At 38.0% G+C, this 20,070-nt stretch overlaps 1 protein-coding gene across 1 annotated transcript in view; it reads right to left on the minus strand.

The window, feature by feature from the left end:
• Positions 1-497: 497 nt before the first annotated feature.
• Positions 498-20,070, minus strand: part of NOX3 (NADPH oxidase 3) — a 39,539-nt gene continuing 19,966 nt past the window's right edge. The window contains exons 8-13 of the mRNA XM_054629855.2: positions 18,981-19,073; positions 17,656-17,909; positions 14,036-14,198; positions 6,246-6,392; positions 2,859-2,983; positions 498-624 (exon numbers count right to left, since the gene is read on the minus strand). Coding sequence (XP_054485830.2) covers positions 498-624; positions 2,859-2,983; positions 6,246-6,392; positions 14,036-14,198; positions 17,656-17,909; positions 18,981-19,073 — 909 coding nt within the window. The remainder of the gene's footprint in view (positions 625-2,858; positions 2,984-6,245; positions 6,393-14,035; positions 14,199-17,655; positions 17,910-18,980; positions 19,074-20,070) is intronic.

Raw genomic sequence — 20,070 nt, forward strand, 5'->3', positions numbered from 1 at the left:
GGGCAAAACAAATTTTCTCCTTTGGAATTTGACAGAGTGTATAGAAATGGTGTTGCTGTGGTAGAAAATATAATGTGGATATGGATGTGTGTGCAGTGGGAGTGTAAAATCAGAAAACCGGGAAGGAAATGCTTTCAATGGGCATGATTTAAACAGCAGGGATGTATTGCCTGCAATCTACACAACAGCTAAGTACGGCTCTGAATATCTATTTTACTCATACCTTTTTCTTCAAAGGTTATGGTTTGTGTGTGTTTTCACACAGGTGTAGAGGGATTCACAGCATCATTAAGTAAGCAATGAAAAGGCTAAGGAAGGTGTCCAAATCTTTAGCTGCCATAGGATGGCATTTTTCTACTGAAGTCAATACATCTATTTCAATCTGCAACTCTTAATATGCGACCTGCAGAATGCTGCAGAATGAGTAGAGGATGGGAGAAGATGGGAAAAAAAATACACAGTCTGGTAATATCTATTATACAGCTAAGAAGTACAGCCTAGAAACTTTCTTTGTTATAGTGAAACTGAACTCCTCTTGGATCAACTGACGAATATGAGTTGCATGTCTTCTGCAGGATCTTAGAGAGAGCCTTGGGTCCACAGAAGAATACACCAATACTGTTGCTGGAATCACAATAACAACAACAAACGTGAGAGTAGCAGAGGAAATGGATACACTGTGCTTTTTGGCTGCTTTCAGCTTTGCATCTTTTCAAATGGCTTTTTGAGAAATACATTTGAAAAATCTTGTGTTACTGTATACTTTGTGTTATGTACTGTATAATTAGTGCTGCTATGTTAGAGTATAATAATTTTAATACTTTCATGTTTATTATGTCTCATTACATTATTTATGAGATTGCTATATTAGAGGTCACAAAATGTTTTAAATGGTAACTGTTTGGATTTGATCTGCATTGCTTTTTCAGAGAGGCAAACATACTGCTTGAGCTGAAAATTTTAAGTGCTTTTTCTCCAGCTGAGTTAATTTTTTTCCTAAAAAATTATACAAAATGCTAAGTTATTTCTGAGTTTTCTTCTCCTGTCCATCCCCCCACCCCAGCCCCCCTGCTGCCTAGTCTAACACTTTTCTGCCCACAGACAATTTTAAAATGGCTGATTTAATAACAACATTTGTAAATAGGTACTTCTTATAAAATAAGAACATGACAAATGTAACAAACAATTGCATTCATACGTGCACAAGCATATAGGGAGCTGGTAACCTGGCTGCCTGCTAGAAACTACCCAAAGGGTTTGCCTCCAACACTACACACATTGCTTTAAAACATGCATGAAGACACAGATTCACAAATGTGCTGTGCTGCTGGGGAAAGCTCAACCTGCAGAAATGCAGAGGAAGTGACAAGTGATAGAATGAGTTTAAAAAGGTTTGTTCCTGTAAAGGAGGGGCTGTGGATATGATTTTGGTGCCCAAGCCGTAGCCCCCAGAAGTCATGCCCAAATTGCTCTGCTGCTCAATTGCACCAGGTTTAACCTGAAGTGGTGTATTCCTGCCAATCTGCTAAAAGACACTGTTGCAGCCAGGGGGAACTCTGTCAACCTAGGCACAGGGACCCAAAATTTATTCAGATCCTAAAAGCTGATTGTTTCATCACACAGTAGAAACTCTTCTGTTTGACTCTTGAATCTTCTATGACTCAGAGCAAGAAAAATCAGGGTATTCTTCTGTCATAAGGAATCCTTATTTCATGCAAGGTTTTCTTTAAAAGGTTCAACATTGACCATAAACATGGATATATAAGCTCACAAAAAAAAATTTGAGATTTTTCTGTCAGTTTAGGACTGGCTTTCTGTGGAACTACCTCAAGATCCAGTATGAAAGCTAATGCCCATATCCCCCCTGAGCAGCAGAAAAACATTTTTATCTCATCTGTACTTAGAGTTGCAGAAGTAACTAATGTTAAAAAGTAATGTTTCAACTATAACTTTAAAAGCTCTGTTTATATAGTAGAATCCCTATGAAAGGTCTTTCAAAAGTCATATTTTATATTCTTGGCCTTTTTGTGCTTTTAATCTTTCATATTTCCTGATTGTATTTATTTTGACCTCCATCAAGTGAATTCTCTATTACTGTTATTTTTGCAATTTTATGGTATTCTTGTAGCTTACTGTATTCTCTTTGATCTCCTCCCTTTCAGCTTTTTCTTGGGTCTTTTTCATCTTTTAAAAGAAGTTTTCTCCTTTTTCTTTTCGTATCTCTGTCTTCCAAGTGCAAGCCTTTATTTTGCATTAGCAGGTAAATGTTTGGAAATCACAAAGTCACAAAGATTCTGGAATTTTCTACTGCTGAACACAAAATATTTCAAATTCTTGCTTCAAAGGCTTTCAGGAACAAAGAAGCTTTTCTCAGACCACTAGCAAATCCACCAAGTTCAAATGAACTGTCTTTGCCAGCAGAGATGAACTAATAACAGAACAGCATAGTCTTGCAAGAGTGGCCAAATATGTTAGGGGAACAAACATATCCTTGACATCATAAGAAAAAAATCACAGTTTATCTCTTTAATAACCATCTTCAAGGGAAATTAATGCTACTTTGTCCTTTGTGCAGAACAGTAATTGGATTGTGTGTTTCAATTATATCTGGACAAAGGCCAGGATATTGAAATACTTCTAAATATTAGATTTTCTTGTCCAAAAATTAGATTTTATTGGCATTCTCTTTCCGAGATTTCTTCATTAAAATCTTCATTAAGCATAAATCTTCTTTCCACACAGCAAAAAAGAAGAAATTGCTTTAAAAGGGTCATTTAGAAAGGTTTGCTCTCCCCTCCTCCCACTGTTTATGCTGAGAGAAGAGTCACCTAACAAGGTTAGAAACCAGCCTGCCTTACCTAGGATGGTTTTCAGCTAGTTTCTTGAACTCATTGTCCCAGTTTGGCCTTCCATAATAGGTTTTCTGTCTCAAACCAGTAATTACATCCATCTTGTCATCACAATGTAGGGCTATGTGAGTAGCCTAAAGGCAAATTTACAAAATATTAATTTTAGAGTCAAAAACATATATTCCAAGTAAGAGGCAAAAGCAGTAATGCTGGGAAAGATGGAATGAGGGAAAGGACCCTATGCAATTATCAAATGGGAGGAGAGGAGAGGGAGAAAGAGAAGGAGAGGGAGAGGGAGAGCGAGAGCGAGAGGGAGAGAGAAGGAGATGAGTATTTGAAAGTTCACAATATTACTAGAATTGTGAAGTCTTTCCAAAAGTACCTAAGAGCCTAGTCCAGAGCATTCTGGTACTGATGAAAAACCCAGTGGATATACAAGCTCAGCAGGGGTAAAAACAGGGGTCCAGCAGAGGACCACAAAGATGATGAGGGGTCTGGAGCACCTCTCTTATGAGAAGAGACTGTGGGAGCTGGGCCTGTTTTGTCAGGACAAGACTGAGAGGGGATCTCATTAATTCATGTAAGTCTTTCAAAGGCAGCTGGCCGGAGGATGGTGCCAGACTATTTTCAGTGGTGTCCAGTGGCAGGATGAGGCACAATGGCCATAAACTCAAACACAAGAGGTTTCATCTCGACATGAGGAAGAACTTCTTTACCCTGAGGGCAGCAGAGCACTGGAAAAGGCTGCCCAGGGAGGTTATGGAGTCTCTTTCTGGAGATATTCAAAACCCATCTGGGCAAGTCCCTGTGTAACCTGCTCTAAGTGACCCTGCCTTAGCAGGGGAGGTTGGACTCCAGGATCTCCAGAGGTCTCTTCCATCCCTAACAATTCTGTGACTCTGTGTAAAACCCTCCATGTTTTGAATTTTCTCCTCAGGAAGAGGTAGGTACAGGAAGTGGATCACCTCAGGTGAAGCACTAAACCAAGTGAGTTTCTCAGCTCCCAAGTGCCAGGAAAAAATTCCTTATTTTCATGGGCATTTACCGTCCTTCAGCTCCTATACTGCACACTCCTATACTGTGCTGTCTGTGTACTTCCCAGGTGCATTTAAAAACAAAAACCACTGTCACTCCTAACTGTACTGCTCTTGTGTAGGAGTAATATGCTTGTTTTCACTACAGACTATCATCATTGCTTCCACTATCAAGAAATTAACAGAGGAAAGTAAGTTAATAATGGACTTTGCATTTGGTCCAGGCCCTAGCATGGACTAAGTATCATAAACACTTTTGCAGAAGTGGTTGCTGAAATTTAGATCCATTTTGTAGGAGTACTATATATTTCTTCTAATGATCTTCCATGTTCCTTACCAACACAATTATTCTTGTCAAGCAAAGTTGTCACAAGAGGTCATGCTTCTAAAAGCTTCTTCTAGTTTGAGTCACTGTCATGAAGGATTAGGAATAGTCTAAGACCTTAAAGTGTTTGGTAAGAGTGGGAGGTAGAAAACGGTGGAATTTTTGAATTGTTTGCAGCAAAATTGTCCCGTTGATAAGATGGGCTGTTCTCATTAAGTGGGAGTTTCCCAGGATTTTTGATATTAGCCTTTTTAATAGCTCAGAGTGCTGAGGTTGCCTAGGAGTCCCAGGGGTATTGCAGGGACTTGTCCAAGCAGAGGCAGACCATGTGCCTTATCTGCTTGACCATCTGTAGCCAACATGGAATCTTCAAAGAGCTCAAAGCATCGAACAAACATGTCTGAGGAGTAGACACTTGTCAGTAAAGGAGGGTGTACTAGAAGGTTTAAAATGCCCTTCCTCCTCCTTGAGTTCAACTTCACTTGACCACTGGTCATCTATATGGTGAGACAGGGAGAGAACCCTGAGAATGTTTTGTTTTTTGCCAGGGGAGAAGTAAAATATCATTCAAGTATTACTGGTGCAGAAGCTCAAATTTTGAGGAGTGATGAACAGGAATTTACTAAAAATAAAGTCCTATAAGATTAGGGAGCTTTTTGTGTATCTGAAGAAGATGATGTTACTGAGCACAGTGCCCAGGTCAGAGTGGGAGAAATAGCCACTGAAGAACCTTCCTCTGACAGGAACTGAGAGAGATCATGGGGTTGAAGAGAGGAAGAAGTCCCTTCAGAAAAGTGCAGGGCACACAAGTGAAGAGAGGCAGACACCCACCATTGTCAAGAACCATTGTCACCCTACCTGACTTCTGGCCTGATATTTGCCCAAGAGAGAAGAGAGGTGATAGCTGAAAGATGAGGGCAGCTTTGTGGTTTTTAGGTACTCCAATAGCTTCTTTAACAGCAGGTTTTAGGTAATACCCTGTGATATTGCTAATGCAGAGCAGTAGTTTCTGTAACTGCAATATACTTCACAATGGGAGTGGATTTTTCTGAATACAGCTTTATGCACATACCTCATTACTTGACAGAAACTCTAAGGAAAGCAGAAAGAAACAATGGGGGTTTTGTATCAGCAGAGGCAGAAAAGGAAAAGCTCTATGAAATCTGTATTTTTTTCATCTCTACTAGGCAGTCCTTCATTCAACAGAGACAGCAGGAAATAAAACAGTAGAGTAAAGACTTCCCTGTTAGAGTTTTTCTGGCAGGTGCCTGACTTATCACTGCATGATCTGAGTGATCCATTAAAAAGGGAAGAGAGAGAGAGAAAGAGAGAGAGAGAGAAAATCAACACATTTGTGTTTATCTAAAGACTAAAGAGGTTGAACAATATTGACCCAGTCAAAGAATTAAGTGCCTGAGGTGGTATGATCCAATGAAATTATGAGATGGCAAATGAAAGTCAATCAGAGCAAATGTCTTTTCGAACAACATGAATTAGACCATGGAGTTAGTTGCCAAATTTTCCAATTGCAGTACTTTTCAAAAATGCACTGGATATAAATATATATATATATGTAACTATGTATATCTATGTGTATGTATATATATATATATATATATATATATATATATGAATTACTACAACAGAAGTTGTATTAAATAATAAGAGTAAATTAAACCTACACTTTTTAGACAGTCTTCAACATTTCAGCACAAAAATATCAGAATCTAATGAAAGACTAAGACATAAACAAAATATCCCTTGATCAGCTCCTGAAAGCTCTATGCACTTTTCTGTGAGACACCTGGTAACCATCTTTGCCCAAGACAAGATGCAGGATTGGAGGAATCACTGGCTTGTTTTCTCATTCCTGTTTTCCTAAATGTGAGATGTAAACAGACATCTTAGGATCTTCATATTTACAGTTATTTTTCTCTCTGCTTCATCCATCATTTATTCAGCTGTTCCTGTTCCATATGTTACCATACTGGAAAAGGAAGGTACATTAACTCTGACTTGTAACAGTTTCATTATTACCTGACTTTCATCCCAGCCAGTAAGAAATATATGATAGCTTAGAAAATCATTTTTCCATTTTTCAGCCATTTTTGTTTCCAAATGGAACAGAAGATCAGCAAACCACTCAAATGCTGATGGGTCTCGACAAATCCAGTAAAAATAAACCTGTCAAAGAAAGTAAAGGGATTTAACAAGAAGCAAACTTTTGATAAAACTTCCTAATTACTGGCTCAACTCATTAACCATATAGTGTGTGGTTTTTCTCCACACTAAACTTATAGTAAACATAATTGAACATAATTTTGATATTTTAAAATTTTGATTGTCATCTTAACAATAAGTGGATATATTAATGTGCTAGTGAAAGTAGGCAATGGGCAAGCTTCCCATAAGGCCCTGCCAGTGCATCTCTGCTTTGACTTGTAATACCTAGCCCTTCATTTCTTGCAAGTAATTTGATGATTATTTGAAATTTTGGAATTATTTAATTTCAGTTTTATTCAGCATCGAAGCAAGGATTTCCTTGTTTCTCAAGACCTTATGCCATAGGCTAACTCTTGATGTTGCCAAAAGGTACTTATGTTCTTCAAGTCATATACCCTGTATAAAACAGGTGAGAAATAGTGAGAAATAGTCCCTATTCCTTTTTCAAAAATGTTTTTCATGTTTAATTTGGAGCAGTTCCTAGGGAAACCTGAAACTAAATTTACAATTGCCAAAGGGGTAAAATGAACTGCTATCCCATGATCGGTCTTCTATTGTTTGAAACCCTCCTCTCTATCAAAAACTGACACAATTTCTCTTATCCAGATTTCACTAGTTTCACCTTTCATCTTTTTTGTTTATTGTCTATTGGGTTGGAGAGCCTGTAATCAAAGTTTTGTTCAACAGGTAGAAATTAGAGGATGAGATCAAGTCATCCTATAATTGTGTCTATGGCAAACCAAATGTTCCTGGGATCACTGCCACTGAGAGGCATCCTTTAATCATTCCTATGGCTTATTTTTCCTACTCTATTGCAGTAAATTGAAAATATAGCAGAGTTTGGTTTTTTTTGATTTTTTTTTTAAAGAAAGAAGCTAATTTATTAATATCTTGGCATAAGGTAATGCTTGCATAGGAAAAAAAAATCTTTCAAACAAGACTGTTAGTCATTGTCCATATGATGATGAGTTTCTATTTCAAGAGTCCTTCCTCTGGCATCTTCAGCTGGAACAGTGGGAGTCCACAAGAACCTTTTTCTGCCCAGTTTTTATTGCCAGCTGGCCCAGGGATCATTGTGACCATTCCTGCATGTGCATGATCTATTGTGATCTGTTGTCTTAGCTGCATATAAAGCATCTTCTAACTAATTAGCTAATTCTAGAAGGCTGTCCTATATGACCGCTTCTGCAGGAATGGTTTCTGGTGACCATTTGCAAATGTCCTGTATGTGTACAAGTTAATAAATTTTGCAGCAGGAACTGCCTCAGAACTGATGAAATTCTCTTGTCAGGATCTTATCAGTGCACTAAAACTCACTCAGGCCCATCAGGAATTACCTTAGAGAGTCTTCAACACCATCATGATTTCCCAGTTGGAAATCTCCTCTAGCACTGCTGTGCTGTGTAGAGGACTGGGACCAGTCCATCCCCTGGTTTCAGCTCAGTGCCTTGTATGAAGCCAACACAGCCCCCCCCTTCCCCCCCCACAGCATGTTTTCTTCATTCTTCCAGGGTAGGTATGACAATGCATCATACTCTCTGTGCCATCAGACAGTCCATGAAATGTAGGATAATCCTCATGATACGTCATGCCACTCCATCAAAAACCCAAACATTATCTCGCAAATGGATGATATTTGGCCCGTACACCCACCAGATACGTTCTTGCTTCAGGTACCATATAGCCCAAATGCTCCTACCCATGGCCAAGCCGCAAGCGTTCCCCAAAGACCCAGAAACTTATCTGCTATACACAGCACCCAATCTCGTGAATGAGGAATGTCCCAGTACACCTTTGAATTCCCCTAGTCTACAGGATTTGCCCACCTCCTAGGTAATATTCTCGATCTACAGCCTTCAAGCACTCCCAAGCCAGAGAACACGGTTATCTATTGATTGTGCTTCTCACAAGAACTGAGCTACTCAACGTTATGTGTGCTTTAGGTTATTGTCTTCAGGCGCGTACTTTCCCCCTAACCGCCAAGCTCTACTTGCTCTTTTGTGCTAGATACGGAGAAATGGAGAAATGGAGACAACTCAACTGTGAGTTCCTGTTCTACCCAGACATTCCCAGGGTATGAAATTCCCAGGCTGTCTGTCCAGGCACTACCCTGATGTCAGTGTGAAGCACAAGTACAAGATAAGTCTGATTGCAGTTCTTATTACTCAGATTCTGCAGCTCTTGCCGCACACTCTACCATTATTTTGACCAGATGGTGCCAAATGTCAAATGGGCCTCTGCAGGCTGTGCATTTTCAAAATTTATCCAAAGAAGAAATTCACAAACATGGAGGAAGTCTAAAAATACACAGTTTCAGATGTGAAAGGAACAGCAGGAAGGACAATATATAAGTTTATAAAAACTGAATGATTGGAACTTATTTTATTATGACTGTGATTTTTATTTTGTTGAAAAATCCTTTAGCTTTCTCCAACTCATCTCCTCTGCTCACCAGCCCCTCTGTCTTTTATTGTACTGCAATATCAAAGTTGATCTGGGAAGTATGTTCCCAAGGCAATCATTAACTCTTTTCCACAGGATCAATGGGATAAAAATGCGTATTGGACACTTCTGAAATGAAAAACCAGAGAAAGAAACCAGAAAGCTATAAAGAGATTTCCCAAAGATTTAATATATTAGGTTGTCAGACTTCTGGTAAGGTGGTGGGAGAAAAATGTGGTAATACCATGCTTCAGTGGAAATTTGGTGAAAGACACTAACAGTAATTTGAGATGTTTCCTAGATCTGAGTGTACTGTAAGAGACCATCTGTGGTTTATGTAAGAAATATAAATGATGTATGATCCCAGAAACAGAGATAAGGCATTCAGGGTTAAGTAGGGTATTTTTACAGCCCAGGAATAAGACTGTCTGTGGAACTTTAGTACTAACCATCTTGGCTGTTTGCTTTTTCCCCTTCTGTTTCAATATTTTGCCTTAAATATGACCTCATTGCTTTATGGAGGGGGGTTGCTGCTGATTTACCCTGGCATAGGTTATAAGGAAAAAGCAAGCCCACTAATATTCTAGAATTTCAAATTTGTGGCCAACAACAGCATTATTTTAAATTACCAAAACTAGGTAAGATTTATAGCCTTAACCTGTATGTAGCTTTTTTCTGTCTAAGTCCTAAAGTTGTTCTATATACTCAGCACCTCGAAAATCAGCCCACTGAGTGCTGTCAGTCTGTATCACACCATAGCTGTTGATTTGTAGTGAGAAATTTCTTCCCCCAGATTCTACTTGATCATCTTATTTCTCAAGTTTTTTTCAGCAGTGCATTTGATGGAAATGTATATTTAGTACATGTGTGTGGAGAGGAGATATGTGTTTCTAAATGAGTAAAGAAATGTTCATTGGGTAGCAACTGGGAGCATGTGGGCAGGACTGGGAGATAAGCACATTCAGGGAAGGAGGAAGGCAAGCTGGCCAATGAGTTGAGACAATACAGTCTTCAAACTGGGGAGCCGGTTTCCAGAACATCAGACTATGCATCTCGAAGGAATGCTTTTAGCTGTTTGCAGGCCTGGCTGTCACAGGAACAGCCAGTCCCACTGGTTGGAACAAGCCACCCCTGGCACACTCCTCTGAGGAAAGGATGCAGCTTTCTGAAGCTGCAAAAATTCCTTGAGCTCATCCCGCGGCACCCATTGCGTTGCCTCTGATTTTCACATTAAGAGGTGGCAGGCATTTGGTGATGAAGAAAGACTGTAATTGTTAGAAGAAATATTTTTGGCTGCGATTATAATCTTAGAAAGAAAAGAGATAGTGAAGAAGTATGGCCTATGGGTAAAAGGAATTAGTTTCCCTTAGATCAAAGAGGACTTCTAGTCTAATATGTTAAAATAAATGGTGTTTACAAAGAAGTCTTCCTTTCTTTACACTGGCTGCCCATAGCATAGCACAACATATTACATATATAATTAAAATACAATAAATGCACCAAAAAAATTAATCCTTATTAAAACAGCAGAATAAAGTAGCTCCAGTGCATTTATATAATTAAAGATTATTCTGAATCCTGTTTTTTTCTTGTAAGCCTCATACTATTAACTGACTGCAATTATTTAGGACCCTTAAAAATCTGGTTTAGATTTATGTTTCATTAGTCTCCACCCACCCTACTGCCATCAATTGCATTTACCAGCTTGATGGCTTGCCCAAGTAAACTGTCTTAAATTTTCCAAGTGCTCTTTTTGCAAATTGAGTTAGATGCAGTATTGCTATTAATCAGATCAAAGCTGGGGTTTGAATAGTTGCTTATTTCTGTAATGCTCTTGCAATTCATGGATATTTATCCTTCAGTTTCCCACATCCTGTATTTTGTACAATGGACAAGAGCAAGAGCTGTGTTACCTCTTTCCTGTAAGGTGAAAGAACATTCTTTGTAAATCAGCTTCCATCATGAGGAAAGTCGTTAGTAATTATCTGTTGGAGAGCATTCATCTGTTTGTCCCTGCTCCCTGAGGGCAGAGTTGGAGCTGCAGCTCTGGGCAAAGCCAGCTTTTGACTAAATGGGTGTCAGAGGAGGGCATCCCTCTTCCCTGACTCTTGCTGCTCTCTCCTAGGCATGAATATCCCTGCAAAAACCTACACCTGCATGTGGGCACCTCCCTGCAAGCCTCCAGTCCTTCATGCTCTTGGGTATACTGCATTAGCTGTGGGCTGTAGCATACAAAAACAAACAAACAAACAAAACAACAACAAAAATCTCAGTGGTCATGCAGGAGGGGGTTTGGCAGCCTACAGGAGGCACTGACTTAGGGTGGCAGCAAATGGCCTTTCCCATAAACGCATAACAAGGTTCAACATCATATTCCTAAATTTGAGGTAAAAAGCTTAAACTGTTATCAAAAAAGATCAGAAAGGTGGTTACATTTGACAGAAGAAAGAGCCTAGGTTTTTAGGTCTTCAAGACAAGATTTTTATGCAGGAGACTGGGGCAGATATTTACCTCAGGCGTGGAAGTCAGTTCCAAAGCAAATGGAAGAGGCTGATTGTGTTTTCCTTTCCTTGTAGCTGAACTGCCACAACATGCTATGGTTGTTTAAGGTATACATGGATTCAAAAAACAATTAGACTACTCCATGGAAGAAAAAGCCACAAAGGGATATTAAAGACAGAAGTACAGCTTTTGTATCAAGGGGTTACTGAGCTACAAGTCACTCAATGGTGAGGAAGTGTCCTGTAAAACCAATCACCATCTGATTTTTCTGGTCTGTATACTTTTCTCTAGGTGTTCATGAAGAGCCACCATTGGAGACAGGATATGGGGCTAGATGGATATTTGGTGCTACTCAGTAGGACCCTTCTTATGTCTTTTGTAGGGAAGAGAAAGTGGATGTTTGCTAACACTAGAATCTGATGGATCAGTACAATTTTATCAATTTCAGTAGCAATTGATCTGAAAAATGAAACCACTAATGTGAAAAAAAAAAATCGTATTATGCATAACTAGAGCCAGTAGAAACTTTCCAGCCATGCCTGGTAGTACATACAAAAAATGATGGGGAAATGAGGGCTCTAAGGCTTTTTAATTGTGAAGAATCAATTAGATAAATGTATACTCCTTTTGATTTGTTGGGTTTTTTAAATTATACAGCTGCAGACATTATGGAAACTATGAGTATTTATATCTCAACCATATGTGGGCAACACTAAGAAATATTAGTTCAATAATCGTAATGATAGCTGTACTCAAATCAAAACGAAATTGTTAAAAAAAAGAAAAACCTCTTATTTATTTCCTTAATAGACATTTCTATGGTACTCATCATGGCAAAAAGAGAGTGCTGAATACTTTGAGGAAGATTAAATTATTTGTAATTATACTACAAGTGGAAGCTTTTAACCAATGGAAAAAAAAATTGGAGCTACCCTGAGATTAATCGCTCTCACTGAGATGACTGCTAAATTTTTTTAAGTAATGCTGTGAACTTCCCCATGACCTTTCATCCACACTTTCAAAATATTTTACCAGCACTGATGAAATTTAGCCTCATAACACCTGTGAAAAATAAACATCGCTATTCCCACTGCACCAGTAAGGAAGCCAAGATATAAAGAAAAGACAAGTAGAAATCCTAATAATTTTGTATTTCACAGGAATTCAGAAAAACTATAGAAAAATATGGAAAAAAAATTTCTATTGCAGAAAAGCATGGCAGAATGCACGATACATTTATCTTTGCAGGCACACTTAGCCGAAATTCTCCCTAATTCTCCCTATGAATGAACACCCTCAAATATTCTATTGATGCGTAGTTAAATTCTGTTCTTTTCCCCTTAAGATAGCAACAATGACAATAATAACAACAACAACACTTTTACTTGTATACATGTAGAATATACATAATCTACGTATAAAAAGTTTGTATGTATATGAGTAGCTCTCCTTCCAGTGAAAAAGATCATCCTGGTACAATTGTAGTGTTTGCAAATACACTTCTTTTCTCAAATATCATGTATTTCCATTTTTATTTCCCTCCCTTCTCAGTGCTTTTTCTGCCTCAAAGATCCCCCCTGGCAATTTGAACCTGTCCTCAACTCTTCAGTTACTAAAATCCCAGATTCTTTTTCAGTGGCAGCTCGTCATTAAGATGCCAGTTTTAACACTCTTTCACTTAAAAAGATCAGCCCCCTGGTCCTGCAATCAGCTCCATATGTATTGACCCCTTCAGAGATCTGTCCCTTCCAATGCAATTTCAATGTTTGTCCTTAAATGTGAAATGTTGAAAGTTCCTGATTCAGCTTTTAAACTGGAAAATGGCCTAAAAGCTGTAAGGTCCACAAGCTACCACTTGCCATGATGGATACGGAAGAGAATGTTTAATGCTGATTTTTTTCTATGCTACCTTCTTGCCCTCACCCCACTTCACCTTTTATCTCTTCTTCACCTATAGTCCCCAGTGCTGCCTCACATGCCATTAGCAGAAGGTATGTAACAGGTTAGAAAATTAAGAGTATGTTAATTAATTTGGTGCCATCTTTACCTTATAAATCTGAACATATTTTTTCAACAAAATAATTAAAGTGCTGCGAGGGAGTAATATGCATCTTGATATATGCATCTCATCCGGAGCTTAAATGCCTTTTATATTCCTTCTGTGCTGGTTAATATCTCAACTGTGAGAATGTGAGAAAAGCAGCAAATGGTTGCTGAATGCAGCCTTCTGGACCAGGACATGCTGCTGAAGGACCCTCCTGAAACTTGCACCTGGGCAAAGAGCAAGTGCTGCCCTTCACTTCTGATTGAGATGACATTGCAGGATTTATTTTTCATAAGAAAGAGGCTAAGTTTCTCTTGTAGCTCCCTAATTATCTCTCTAGCTGTGAAAGACATTCCACAGTTATCTCCAGTTGCTATTGAAAATCTGATCCTTCAAATTTTACTAAAAACATTGCAGCTTGGGCTACCTTCTTTCTTGGAGAATGACACTGACTGCACCCCACAGCAGTTCCTAAGGCAACTGGAAAGGGAGTGCCTGCTTCTCAGAGCGAGTCAAAGCACTCAAATGAGACTCTAGCTTTGAATTGCCTCTCTCCCCTGGCTAAGTAGGCTCACTTGTGGAACTTTTTAATGAAGCAGTAAACTTTTCCACCTACCTTCTGCAGTGCCAGTACTGTGTTAGGGTTGCAGCATTTGTACCAAATGGATTTTAAAATAGAGGCAAATGGTGTGACTCCAATTCCTGCTGCAATACACACACTGACTCGGTAGTGGAAGATGTCTGTGGTTGCAGATCCATATGGTCCATCCACAGCCAGTCTACAGCAAAAAAACATTCAGTCAGGAGTCAACAACACATAAAGTGACAGAAAGGTTAACATTTGTTGGGCTACACATTGTCAAAACTGAATTTCTGTTAAAATAAAAGAGAAAATACATGTCTAAGGCAGCACATAAATTGCCCATACAAATACATTTAATTTTCAGTGAGTGCCATTTAATAGCAAAGCAACTGTCTTCTCTGAAATGAGAGAACAAGAGCACCCATGTGGATTTGGGGCCTGGCCATCTATTTAAGCATGCAATTGCAATTTTCTGGCTTTCTGAAATGTGATTAGTCATATAATTGCATGTCCAAATTTAGCTGTGGAATTTGCATATTTAATTATGAATTACTGAAAAGCATCCTGTTTTAGAGCTTTATTTGTTATATTGTACATATCAAAGTAAAGAGGAACAGATTATATTAATCATTTTTAGAAGTTCTGTATTTGAGTTAAAGTAATAAAGGAGAAGGAAAAAAAGGGTCATCATATGCAAGGGAACTACTATTTTCTCAGCTCTTTCTGAAAAAGCAGTATTTCAGGAATATATATTTGGCATAATACTGTACTTAGTATCTGATGTAAAGGCAAAAATGTGTAAGGAGACATGCTTGTTGATATTACTGCCTCCTGTAATCAGTGTTGCTGATGCCAAGAAATTAATTTTGGTCAAAATTTGAGATGAAAAAGATTGTTGAATAATCAGATTAATTCCTTTAGCTACATGAAATGTAAATACACACAGTACTTTGGAGTGCTCTTTCCAGCCCTGTCTTTATATAACATACATGCTTGGAAGATGGTTTCACCAACACCCAGTCCTTATGGAAAAAAAAGGCTTTTTCTTCCTTTTAGATTTTCTGCTGTTTTGTGCTCTTTACTGCATGAATCATCATTAAAATTTATCCTTAAATAGTACAAATAGGCACACATAATTAAAATGAAGTGTCTTGACAAGAAGAGAAAGGGGCATCCCCAAGCAATGCAACACACAAATATGGGGACACAAGGGTATCTCAAACCTTATTGTTACTTTTTTAAAAGTCCTAACAAACATTCACCATTTTATTTCAATATTTAAAATGCCCTGCAAGTGCAGTAGCAAACAAAACAGCTACTCTGGCATAATTGCTAGAAATCTGACCCTAGACATAAAGAATTAGGTTTTTTTTAAATATGTGCAATTATTTAGATTATTGCCCAACCCAGTATTTTTTGAGCACTCAAAAATTCCTGCAAAATATGGTTAATTTATGGTATATAACTATAGTGCCTAAGAACAGCTTTCAGATAAGCCTTCTATGTAGTTCAATGTGAGGCTGGAAGCAATTCTCATTGTTGTCAGCAGATTGAGAAAAAATTGATCTGGAAGAAATTTCAAGGATTCTCTAGTCTGTTGCTGTGCTATAAGACAGGTTCAATTATTTCTGAATCATCCCTTGAAGAGATTTGTCTTGTCAGTCTGCTCCTAAATCCTCAGGTGACAGAGATCCCATCATTGGTTTGAATGCTTTACTCAGCCAGAGATACACAGCTGAGCCAAACACAAAGCCTCAGAGAAGCAGGGAGGAGAAAGAGGAGAAGGAGAAACTGAGCTATGCAACTCATTCATTTCATCTAGACAGAGTGGACAAAGGTAGGAAGATTGTAAACAAAGTGCCAAAAAAAAATTATATTTGCATTTGCCAAAGAGATGTATAAAATAGGGCTATGGACTTTCTTACTGTGGTTTGGATTGTCCATATTCTTCCTATCCATTTCACTAGAAAAGAAATTAGATTCATGGGGAAGGCAGGAGAAATATTTCATTTTGAAGAAGTATTATTAACAGATTCTGTGATTATTTTTAGAATTTAAGCATTTGCTGATCACCATGATGATTGTGTAGTACTCCTGACTGTGAGAGCAGTTAGATTTTGGGGCAGTGTATTAAACCAGCAATTAAGTCAGCCAAAATCCTGAAGAGACATAACATGGAACTTAATTATTTTCACATTAATAGTCTATTCCATGGCTTTAGCTCCAAAATTTGTCAGAAATCACAACTCTCTTTGCCACCTATATATATGTATGAACATTTATTTTAATCCTCTTTAAGAAATTAAAAAGCACACATTTTATTCTTAATCCTACCTTATTATTCAGTTGCTATGTCTTCTGTCTTCTGCACAGTCTTTGCTATATGTTACTTTTTTAATATAGTCAGTCACCAGTTTGGTGTATAACTTTAGATATTGAAACTGTGAAAAAGACCTGTTTTTTGCTTTATTGCTAGTTTAACTATTGAAATATTCTTCTTAGTATATTGCAAGAAAGAAACTGAAGGATGTCATTAGGCACCCTAATGAGATTAAAAAGAGGAGTGTTTATATATGACAGTACTGTTAATTTCAACCCTGCATTGTGGCAAGCAACATCTGATAACTTTTTTTCTCTTCCTCATTTTTTACACTTGCTGTCAATCACTTTGAACAATTTTTGCTCCAGTTCTGCTGAAATGGCATACTTCTCATTCCATTTGACTTTAACAAAGGCACTGATTTCATTTCTAATTCTTATTAACTGATACAATGCAAGGACTGGACCGGATTTTCCTGTCTGCACCCAACCTCTAATAAAACCCTGCAGCTCAGTGGTGTCTATGAGCTTTCCAGGGAGAAATCAGTCCCTGCAGTCCCAGGCCCTACATACTCCACTAGAATTTAAATGATCCTACGCTGGGCTCTTCTTTGCTGAAAATCTCCCCTATTCCTGCAAGCAGTGCAGAAGCAGAGCTACGTGGTTTGAATCCATTCAGTACAGAGCCAGATCCTTGGCTGGAGTAAGTCAGGATGGCTCCTTTGACTTCAGAGGATCCCTGCCTGACTTGGAACAACAGAGAATCAACTTTCTGCTTGTATTAAGATGCCAAAAATATATAATTTGAACACAAATAATCTTTATAAAGTGGAGCAGGGTTTGGAAAATAGAGACAAGGTCAAAGGAGAAAGAAGTAAGGTTTAGGCAGATGTTTCAGGGACCGCAAAATATCTAAGTAACTGAAAGGGAAAAACTAGAATTTTTGGATATTAAGTGATGGGTACCATAAGCATAGAGGCACAAATCTAGCAGATATCTTCCAATGTCATTTATTAAACAACTGTCTTCCAAAATAGATATATTTAGGTGTAGATATAGGTGTTAGAGATCCAGATGGAAGCAACAGAGATAAAGATATTGATATGGACTTTAAGTCTTGGATTAGTCATCACCTCCTCTTGGTAGCTTCTGGTCCTAGTTCATGCCTAGTAGTTTGTGGTGTTTTTTAGCATAATGTTGAATTTATGAATCCAGAACTACAATCTAATAATGTATCATAAAAAACATATGCAAAATGAATTAAAGGTAAAATGTTAGCATTTATTTTAAAATGTAGAAATAACATTTTAAAATATATAGTCTCTTATTCAAACCTTGGTAACATCCACAATTCCTTCAGAGCTTTTTCCTCTGCTCCAAAGGCCTTGAAGAGGGCTGCAGTCCAGTCCCCAACGAGCCGTATGTGGACGCTGAAGTAATCCTCCTCGGGAGCTGAGGTGAGGGTGAAAGGGTGCCACTCCAGCTGTGAGACTGAAGGGCACTGTAGGAATATATACTGGCCAGCTCCCATTTTAAAGCCATGTTTCTTCATGTGGATCTCAAGGACTCCAGAGGAATGTGTCACCACCTAAAGAATGATAAAGGGATAAATTTTATTTTCATTCAGAAGGGTTAATGTTTGTTTTCATTAGGTCACAGGTATCCTAACCTGCGTGTTGCAGTCTTGTTGCCCAATGGCTTGAGAGCATGTACAGTGTTATATATATTGTACATGTACAGAGCATGTAAAGTATGTATTGTAGGACAGCTTGGCTTCTGAGTGCAAGACACAGAGAAAAGGCTGTAACAATTCAACAATTTGTCAATTTTCTTGGTATAACCTGTGCAAAATATAATTCTAATATAATTAGAACAATTCCTTAATTCCTAGTTTTGCTCTCATGTAACACTGTTTACTCTGTGGGATTACAAAGAAAAAAGCACAGTGAGCTCAATTCTAATACACTTTTATAAAGAGGTAATCTCAGTTAAGCAGCAGTTTTGTATGTCACCCATAATATATTGAGATTCTCAGATCACAGCCACTCTGTGAAATCAGCAGCAGGACTTATCCAACATCCTGTTCCCCTCACACAAGATACACCTGTTCCTGATCCCTGGCATGACACACGTGGACTCATTTGCTTCAGTAGCAACATCCTCAGTCTATTCTGGTGTGATTTAAATAGTCCCTTGGCACATAGCTGGGGGAAATTGTTACAGTGGTATTAGTGGAGCTTTGACTATATATGCTAACTGATCATATAACCCTTCATCTCCTTGGAAGACTACAGATTTTACAGTAAAAACTGTGTGCTGCTACTGAAGTCAAGGTAGTCTCTGGCCTTAACTGCAGTGGGACATGGTTTTAGTTCATTAGAAAGGGAGATCACAAACAGATGTTTGTGTTATGGTGGTGTGAAGTCCGGTATTCATTAATCAAGTTTGGTCCCATATGGAATATTCTTATGGATTTGCTATTGGAATAAATGCAAAATGTAAAATCAATACTTGGCTGAAAACATGGTAATGATTGAAAAGTTGCTGAAGCTAGGAGTGAAAAATGAGGTCCCTAATATAGAGAGGTTAACTAAAAACAATAAAAAACAATTGACATAATGTTTTTTTTTTTTGCAGATATGCGAGCTATGTTACATACCTTAGTAATTATGACTTTCTGTCGAAATCTCCAAAACCTAACAATTCTTTCACAGATGTACAACACCATAGGACTTAAAACCCACTTCCAAGCCTGTAGAAAATTCCATATTAAAAAGCAATGTTTATTTGAATGTCTACAAAATTACTTTGCTTTTCTGGTTTAAATCAGCAGGTAGCCTAAAATGAAATTACTTGATTTTCTGTGATTTTTGGTTTATCTTTCTCAAGAGAGTATTTGCGTTGCTGCTGTAGCTGTTCTGGCTTTCTTGTGGAATAGACATATGGGACTCCCTCACAAACACAGTCCAAAAGCAGTGCTAATATCTATCTGTACTCTGGCATAGAAGAGTCCCTTAAAATGTTTTCCTATTAAAAGGTAAAGGATTAATCTATTTAGGTGTTGTTACATATAGTTGTCATTGGACCTGAAGCTGTATAGATGCATACAGTTATACAATATTACCCATAGACTTACCTTTATTTTTTTTGCCCAAAGTCTAAAGTATTTCAAAGCAGGCAGATAGGAGTAGCTGTTATTGTCAGCTGTGAGTTTTCTGATGGTGCAGGAGAAAACATTAAGTCTCGAATATTCAATTAGAGAAATGGGATACATTTCCACTTAATCCATTAGTCAACTCTTTATCAATAAATGGGGATTTTTTTGATCTGGGATACTGAGTTGGTCATACTTTTAAGTATAGCAGATGATTGCTGCGCTTGTACTTGCTAATCCTATGTACTGATCTGTAACAATCAGAGATACTTGGCTATTCAAGTATACGAGCTGATCATTTCACTGAGTTGCACTGATAGCTAAGATAATTAGATATAATTGAATCTTCATGATTTAAAAAGAGTGTGTTTTTTTTCCCCAGGAAGAGACACTGTTTTATTTCCACTTTCGTTAATTACACTGCTTATTCTAGCAAACTGAATACTCCACAATCATGTGGCTTTTAAAATTGCCAAAGAGTAACTTTACTTGCTGAAACATTGACTTTGCTCCACAAGCTGGGTAGCGAGGGTTATAAAGTATCTTTTATGAGAAGCAAGCCATAAAATTATGTGACTTCCTTAGAAAGTGCTAA

The sequence above is a fragment of the Agelaius phoeniceus genome, chromosome 3 (genome assembly GCF_051311805.1).
Source record: "Agelaius phoeniceus isolate bAgePho1 chromosome 3, bAgePho1.hap1, whole genome shotgun sequence".
In the NCBI taxonomy this organism is placed as follows: Eukaryota; Metazoa; Chordata; class Aves; order Passeriformes; family Icteridae; genus Agelaius; species Agelaius phoeniceus.